This window comes from Salvelinus sp. IW2-2015, unplaced genomic scaffold, assembly GCF_002910315.2.
Source record: "Salvelinus sp. IW2-2015 unplaced genomic scaffold, ASM291031v2 Un_scaffold5115, whole genome shotgun sequence".
Taxonomy (NCBI): domain Eukaryota; kingdom Metazoa; phylum Chordata; class Actinopteri; order Salmoniformes; family Salmonidae; genus Salvelinus; species Salvelinus sp. IW2-2015.
Window position 1 is genome coordinate 12842 of NW_019946381.1, and position 8597 is coordinate 21438.

Here is an 8597-nt window from a genome sequence, read left to right on the forward strand (position 1 = left end):
CCTGAACTGTCCCTGTATATACCTATACTGACCCTGGAACTGTCCCTATATATAGCTACTGACCCTGGAACTGTCCAGTATATAGCTACTGACCCTGTTATATAGCTACGACCCTGGAAGTGTCCCTGTATATAGCTACTGACCCTGGAACTGTCCATGTATATAACTACTGACCCTGGAACTGACCCTGTATATAGCTACTGACCCTGGAACTGTCCCTATATATAGCTACTGACCCTGGAACTGACCCTGTATATAGCTACTGACCCTGGAACTGTCCCTGTATATAGCTACTGATCCTGGAACTGTCCCTGTATATAGCTACTGACCCTGGAACTGACCCTGTATATAGCTACTGACCCTGGAACTGACCCTGTATAAGCTACTGACCCTGAACTGTCCATGTATATAGCTAATGACCCTGGAACTGTCCCTGTATATAGCTACTGACCCTGGAACTGTCCCTATATATAGCTACTGACCCTGCAAACTGACCCTGTATATAGCTACTGACCCTGGAACTGACCTGTATATAAGCTACTGACCCTGGAACTGTCCCTGTATATAGCTACTGACCCTGAACTGACCCTGTATATAGCTACTGACCCTGGAACTGTCCCTGTATATAGTTACTGACCCTGGAACTGTCCCTGTATATAGCTACTGACCCTGGAACTGTCCCTGTATATAACTACTGACCCTGGAAACTGTCCCTGTATATAGCTACTGACCCTGGAACTGTTCATGTATATAGCTTCTGACCCTGGAACTGTCCATGTATATAGCTACTGACCCTGGAACTGTTCATGTATATAGCTACTGACCCTGGAACTGTTCATGTATATAGCTACTGGCCATGGAACTGTTCATGTATATAGCTACTGACCCTGGAACTGTTCATGTATATAGCTACTGACCATGGAACTGTTCATGTATATAGCTTCTGACCCTGGAACTGTCCATGTATATAGCTACTGACCCTGGAAACTGTCCCTTATATAGCTACTGACCCTGGAACTGTCCCTGTATATAGCTACTGACCCTGGAACTGTCCCTGTTATATAGCTACTGACCTGGAACTGTCCCTGTAATATAGCTACTGACCCTGGAACTGTCCCTGTATATAGCTACTGACCCTGGAACTGTCCCATATATATAGCTACTGACCCTGGAACTGTCCCTGTATATAGCTACTGACCCTGGAACTGTCCCTGATCTCTCTCTTTTTTGTGCACGTGACATTTGAACTTAAATTGACTAAATAGGACATGTTGAAGGAATAGTTCACTCAAATTACAAAATGACATATTGGTTTCTTTACCCTGGAAGCAGTCTATGGAGAAGGTGTGACATCAATCCCAGCTTTGGTTTAATTCACCTGTTTCCATTTGTTCTCTTCATGTCCAAATGATCCTAATGTATCTCCAATTGATTGTGTAGCTCAATTAAGTTACTCAATGATTGTTTGGACATGAAATAATTATATTGGGACTATTGACTTGTCATTTGGATGTACTATCCCTTTAAATAACATTTTGTGGAACATCTATTTACCAAATACATTTGTCTCTTTTATCATCTCTTCACCAAATACATTTGTCTCTTTTAACATCTCTTTATCAAATACATTTGTTTTTGTTTTTCAGACATGGTGCAGAAGCAATTTGATAGTTTGTCCAAAGAGAGCTTTCAGAAATATCCTTGTCTTCATCAAGTCTCAATGGTAATGACAAACGTAAACTGTTAAGTGCTCTGACATTATAATCATTCAATTCTCAATTCTGTGATTTTAGGCTGAAATGGAAATCTTAGTTAGTGGCTTTAGCAAGAAGCAGGGAAACATGAGGCAAAGTAGCACTTAAAAATCAATGTATTTTTATGAATAATTCCACTTTACAGGTTGTCCATTGTAGGATTGTACCCTGAAATGTTCAAAATAAAACACCATAAGATGCTTAGAGCACGTCGAATTGAACTTTGTTCTGAAACAGTAACAGTATTTCACTGCCTCCCTGCATCCAAGGTTCTTTATGTCCTCATGGTATCTTCATCTTTGTTTAAACTCAGAAAAAAATTGAAACAATCCAGGAAAAGCAGTCAAACATAGCGAAGGAGAGAATCATGGAGCAGTTTGAGATGGAGATGCAGGTCTACACACAGGATGAAATCTTCAACAAACATAGTCGAAAGGAGGGAACAGCAGAAGACTCAGATCACGACACCAGGAGCAAGTACCCTGGGCTGCTCAAGGCATACTATGAGGTACAATGCAACACATCTACTGGGCAGTATGTATAGAATGTTCCAGAAATAGAATCTAATTAACTAAACCTGCAGCTAACATAAAACTGGCATGTTATGTAGTGTGCTTATCGACAAACTCACACACTTTCTTATCAGGGCCTTCCACAAATTTGTTGATCTCAACATGTATGTATGGACTACATCTAGCCTGTTACTCCACCCCAGAGACATATTAGAGATTGGACACTGAGGTTGCTGCATCAAATCACATGTATTCATCACACAGTTCACAGCTGGTTTAAAAGGTGTAGCAAAATGCTAATGTGCTAGCTCCCTCAACAATGCAGTATCATGCTGATGTACCGTGCGTTATAGGGAAATAATGCACACTCTAGAATGCCCTTCAAGCCAATCAGTAAAGAGTATTTAAAAATGTCCATATGGCAGCCATGTTGGCAATATTGACCAATAGCAGTTCATGGTATTTACATTTTTTTAACAATGCTGTGGTAAATCGAAAGTTAGAATTAGAATCCACATACTTGTCATGACTGGATAAATGGAATGCTTAAAGGGGCAACATGGCGTCAATCTAAAAGTTGTCCAGCTCTCTATATTACACTACAGTTGAAAAGTGTGGGTCACTTAGAAATGTATTTTTTTTATTTTTTTTTTAAATCTAATTTGTGTCCGTTAAAATACACATCAAATTGATCAGAAAATACTTGTAGACATTTTAATGTTGTAAATGACTATTGAGCTGGGAAAACTGCAGATTTTTTATGATATATCTACATCGCCGTAAGAGGCCCATTATCAGCAACCATCACTCTGTGTTTCAATGCACACGTTGTGTTTGCTAATCTAAGTTTGTAATTTATAAAGGCTAATTGATCATTAGAAACCCTTTTGCAATTATGTTAGCACAGCTGAAAACTATTGTCCGGATTAAAGAAGCTTAAAACTGTCCGTCTTAAGACTAGTTGAGTATCTGGAGCATCAGCATTTGTGGGTTCGATTTACAGGCTCAAAATCAGAAACACAACTTTCTAATGAAATTTCAGTCTATTCTTGTTCTGAGAAGAAGGCTATTCCTGCGAGAAATTGCCAAGAAATGATGATCCCAGTGCAACGCTGTGTACTACTCCCTTCACAGAACAGCGCAAACTGGCTCTAACCAGAATAGAAAGGGAGTGGGAGGCCCCTGGTGCAACTGAGCAAGAGTGACAAGTACATTAGAGTGTCTTGTTTGAGAAACAGATGCCTCAAAGTCTCCATTGGCAGCTTCATTAAATAGTACCGCAAAACACCTGTCTCAATGTCAACAGTGAAGAGCAACACCGGATGTCGCCTCAGCCGTTTCCAGTGAAGTAGTCATTTAAACATTAACAATGTCTACACTGTTTTTCTGATCATTTGATGTTTTTTAATGGAAAATAATTTTTTTTTTTTTTTTATAAGGCAAAAAAAGGACCCCAAACTTTTGAACGGTAATGTATCATTATATAGCTCTGCTCCAACCTGTACAATGAATCCATGACATCATAAATGGGATGATCAGATCTCTCATTAATGCTTTTTGACAAATGTTTCAAACATACCTTGTTGTGGCAGGGTTGCGTTATGGTATATTGCATTTTGCAGACCAATCCAACTTTGAAGTCTATATGTTCACCTTGCGGAGCCTTGGTTGTCGTTTGGCAATCTTGTGGTTGCCTTATGGCCATCTCATCACTTCTAGCCCTCACTCTCCATCTCACCTCTCTCACAGATTGTGGTGCAAAGACTGGCTGACCAGGTGCCCATGCTGATCCGTTACTTCATCCTGAAGCAGTCAGCCAAGATTGTGTGCTGTGAAATGGTGGATCTGCTACACAGAGATAACATTGATAACATTCTACAGGATGTTTCAGAGATCGGAGAGCATCGTGCAAAGTTGCAGGCCCAAGTGGACCGCCTTAAACTGGCCAATGACAAAATCAGCAGCCTCTGAGAGTGTGATGTCTTGTCAGTTACAAAATTCAGAGATGTTGCCAGAAACATGTTAATATAAGTATAACCAGATTTTTGGAAACGGCATCTAATGGCCAAATGTTATTTATTTTAAGTAATGAGTAAAATAAGATATAATTTGTATATTTGTGTTCAACAAATGTATGAGATTGGCTAAGATCAGTGAGATGCTGTAATGACGACACCAGTGAAATCCTACAGGAGGAACAAGAGATCAGCCGGAAACGTAAAAGATTGTAGGACCAAGCGGATCGCCTTGGACTGGCCAATGACAAGATGAGTAGACAGTGGTTGACAATTTGTCAATGCAGAAATTCTGAGATATATATGTTGTCTCTATGACTATCATTTGTGAAGACTGTTATTTCATCAAATCATTTCGCTGTGTAATTATTATTACGTGATTAAACTAATCTTGTAAACTTTAATTAACTAGGAAGTCGGGGGCACCACGGGAAAATGTTTATAGAGTACCTATTTCCCGAATTGACTCTTCAGATATTTTCATATCTTATCGATTAGTCATTCTCATTAATGTATTATTACCTCATCAGTCTCATATCTGAATGTCGCAAACCCTTGGTTATCTGCACGAACCCTAGACTCCATAATGAATCAGCGATATACAAATTGGTTTAATGATTTATTTACTAACTAACTAAACAAATGACAGAAATACATAAACAAACATTCTAGTTATTGGTTACGAACACAATGCGTTGATCAGTCCCTAGTGGGCTAAACCGGTATGACGGCTTGGTAGACAATGGAAAGGGGTGTGGACGGATAAAGAGCAGGAAGGACAAAATGGATTTACTACACACAGTTAAAAATTATGCTAATCCTTTGCACATGAACGGCCGCTCATTCTAAAATAATTGCAATGTATATATTTATGCTCATATGTCGTTGTTGTCTCTCTATTGGAATCGCCGGTCCGTCTGCTGGACAGTCAGTTCATCAGAGAGTCTCTGGTTAACTTCCCCAGAAGTCACAATGTCTTTCGTGGTTGTAGCTTTCTCAGTGACTCTGGATAGTGTCTGTTGTAATGGATACGTAAGGCCTGCAGATGGTAGTTGCATAGAATAGATGCTTTGCAGCTGTAGACTAGTAATTCCACATCTAGAATTTGCTCTTATTCTGTAGGGATCAATAGTCTCATAGTTTAACCATTTCCAGCCGTGTAGCCAACACTACATGCTGTCTGATCTCCTGGGCCTATAGAGTCGTAGCCATTTCAACATGGGGACTACGTCCCGGCGTTGTTTGACTTCAGTTTGTAGATTTCTTAACCAATATTTCTTAACTAATATGTAGCGACAGCTCCATATTTACTCAGGTACAATGACCTGTAGAGTTGTAGCCATTTCAACGTGGGGACTCCATCCCGGCATTCTCCGACTTAATGTACATTTTGTAGAAAGTGGGTTTTCTACTCTGTTTGAGTAGGGGCAGTTCTATGACGCCTAATGTGGCGTCTGGGCTCACAGAGGCGTGGCCACTGACTAGTTAAACTTTATGTGAAAATCCATACTCTCATTTAGAAGGCTAACATCACATAACATCTTTCCACAAATAGTTTAATGTTTAATCACATACGTTTCACAACATTTAGATGTAAACCTGACAGATGGGAAATGTACTTATGTGTGTTTCCTGTCRTTCATGAGATCACCAAATGAAACACACTTGTCATGACTGTCCCTTAAGTGTCCACGGACCTCTCCCACATTCTCAAAAATATAAATATTGTTTAACTTTTCAAGCTTTTGATGTCCAAGAGCCACACTGTGTTCCACAGTTTCCATTCCGATTRCGATCACTACAGAGCATAGGGGCAGCATATTTTATGACTGACCATAAAACAGCCYACTTCCCTCTGTCCCCCTCTACGAGAGCGAGAACATGTTGTAGTGTCCCCACTGTAACCTGATCCTTCAGATCATCACAGGAGGGTTATTACACCAACAAAGACTACACAAATTATACCTACATTTGATCAGCATACAAAACATTTAAAATAAAATTGTATTTGTCACATACACATGGTTAGCAGATGTTAATGCGAGTGTAGCAAAATGCTTGTGCTTCTAGTTCCGAGAGCGCGGGAATATCTAACAAGTAATCTAACAACTTCACAACGACTACCTTATACACACAAATGTAAAGGCATGAATAAAAATATGTCATATAAATATATGGATGGCCGTGCGGCATAGCCAAGATGCAGTAGATAGTATAGAATACAATATATACATATGAGATGAGTAATGTAGGATACGTAGACATTATTAAAGTGGCGTTATTTCAGGGCAGGTGGGGGTTGCCTGTTTTGCATGTTCTTTTGACAATAATACGTGTCACATATAATTTGAAAACAATGCAAACAAGTTTTTTAAATCATTGAGTTACTAAAGCTTCCATACAAACATGGTCTCTTTTTTGCTTTCCTGTGTAAGGCAGCTCCAAAATGCAGGTGTTTCAGCCTAGCTCAGTGCTTTCTGTGGTGGAGGGGCAGCCAGCGGAAAATATAGAGCGTAGGGGTTGTTAATATTCTGTAGTTGTGCCATGATTGGTGGTGCACATGTAGCCTATAGCCTGTTTTAGAGAAATGTCATCATCAAATATTGTAAGAGCTTTCATTGTCTGCCTCTATGTCCCCTTTATTTATCCTTCGGTTCTGACTTGGTGTACAGGGAGAATATTGTAAGATTGGCCCATGTTCTGAATTCTGTCGCTGTCAATTTCAAAAGTGCTGAACAAATAGTTATATTGACTACGTCCATCCTAGCTCGCTCATTAATGTCTTAATCGAAATTTCAGATTGAGTTTATTCGCTCGTCGTCACTTTATGCCATAGTTTGAACATCTCAATTGTCAGTAGAAACCACATTTGTTCAAGCAAGTTAGCCATTTAAGGTGTTTTTTTTAAAGGCAGTAAATGAGGCAGAATGAACTGTTTTGTAGCATCCCAAATTGGGTCCTACCTTTGTTGATCTTCCATCAGAATGTTGTACAAGGGGTCCTTTGTCCAGAACCGTCTTTATTTGGATCCAGAACGAACTCTTTCCATCTTGAATTAGCAAGCACACTGGCCATGGCGGCGCTAACCTCTCCTTCTTGAACAAATTCATACAACGCATCACGCCTAAAGTCCGAATAAATTTCAATAATATAATAAACTATATGAAAAAACATACTTTAGGATGATATTGTGACATGTATCAAATAAAATCTAAGCCGGAGATCATATTCACCCATAACGACGGTTTTCCAGAAGGCGATTCCAGGTCCAACTTCGCGCCTTCAAAAAAAAAATTAATGGCGGACCTCTCATTCCAAGAGGATGTATTCAATCCCAGAACAAGATAATCAACTCATTTCTGCTCTCACTTCCGCTTGACACCCAGGGGAAGGTGTATGACGTGTTTCTATAGTCCCAAGTGACATGCCCTTTTATAGACAGCTCTTGAACAAAGACTCGCTTTTGGAAATCTCACTTCCGGATAGGAAATGGGCTGCAGAAAGAGTTCTGTTTCACTTAGAGAAATAATTCAAACGGTTTTAGAAACTAGAGAGTGTTTTCTATCCAATAGTAATAATAATATGCATATTGTCGGAGCAAGAATTGAGTACGAGGCCGTTTGAAATGGGCACATCCTTTCCAGGTTACTCAATACTGCCCCTTCAGCCATAACAGGTTAAGCAGGGGGACACGTCTCGCACTGCAGGTGAGTCCCTGGCGGCGTAGTGCGTTACTGATGGTAGGCTTTGTTACTTTGGTCCCAGCTCTCTGCAGGTCATTCACTAGGTCCCCCCGTGTGGTTCTGGAATTTTTGCTCACCGTTCTTGTGATCATTTTGACTCCATGGGGTGAGATCTTGCGTGGAGCCCTAGATCGAGGGAGATTATCAGTGGTCTTGTATGTCTTCCATTTCCTAATAATTGCTCCCACAGTTGATTTCTTCAAACCAAGCTGCTTACTATTGCAGATGCAGTCTTCCCAGCCTGGTGCAGGTCTACAATTTAGTTTCTGGTGTCCTTTGACAGCTCTTTGGTCTTGGCCATAGTGGAGTTTGTAGTGTGACTGTTTGAGGTTGTGGACAGGTGTCTTTTATACTGATAACAAGTTCAAACAGGTGCCATTAATACAGGTAACGAGTGGAGGACAGAGGAGCCTCTTAAAGAAGAAGTTACAGGTCTGTGAGAGCCAGAAATCTTGCTTGTTTGTAGGTGACCAAATACTTATTTTCCACCATAATTTGCAAATAAATTCATTAAAAATCCTACAATGTGATTTTCTGGATTTTTTTTCTCATTTTGTCTGTCATAGTTGAAGC

General features: G+C 40.0%; 1 protein-coding gene across 1 annotated transcript in view; it reads left to right on the forward strand.

Annotated features, from left to right (window-relative positions):
• Positions 1-7047, forward strand: part of LOC112077982 (interferon-induced GTP-binding protein Mx-like) — a 17678-nt gene extending 10631 nt beyond the window's left edge. The window contains exons 11-13 of the mRNA XM_070441896.1: positions 1647-1723; positions 2068-2262; positions 4016-7047. Of these exons, the coding sequence (XP_070297997.1) occupies positions 1647-1723; positions 2068-2262; positions 4016-4237 (494 nt within the window). The 3' untranslated portion in view covers positions 4238-7047. The remainder of the gene's footprint in view (positions 1-1646; positions 1724-2067; positions 2263-4015) is intronic.
• Positions 7048-8597: the final 1550 nt, after the last annotated feature.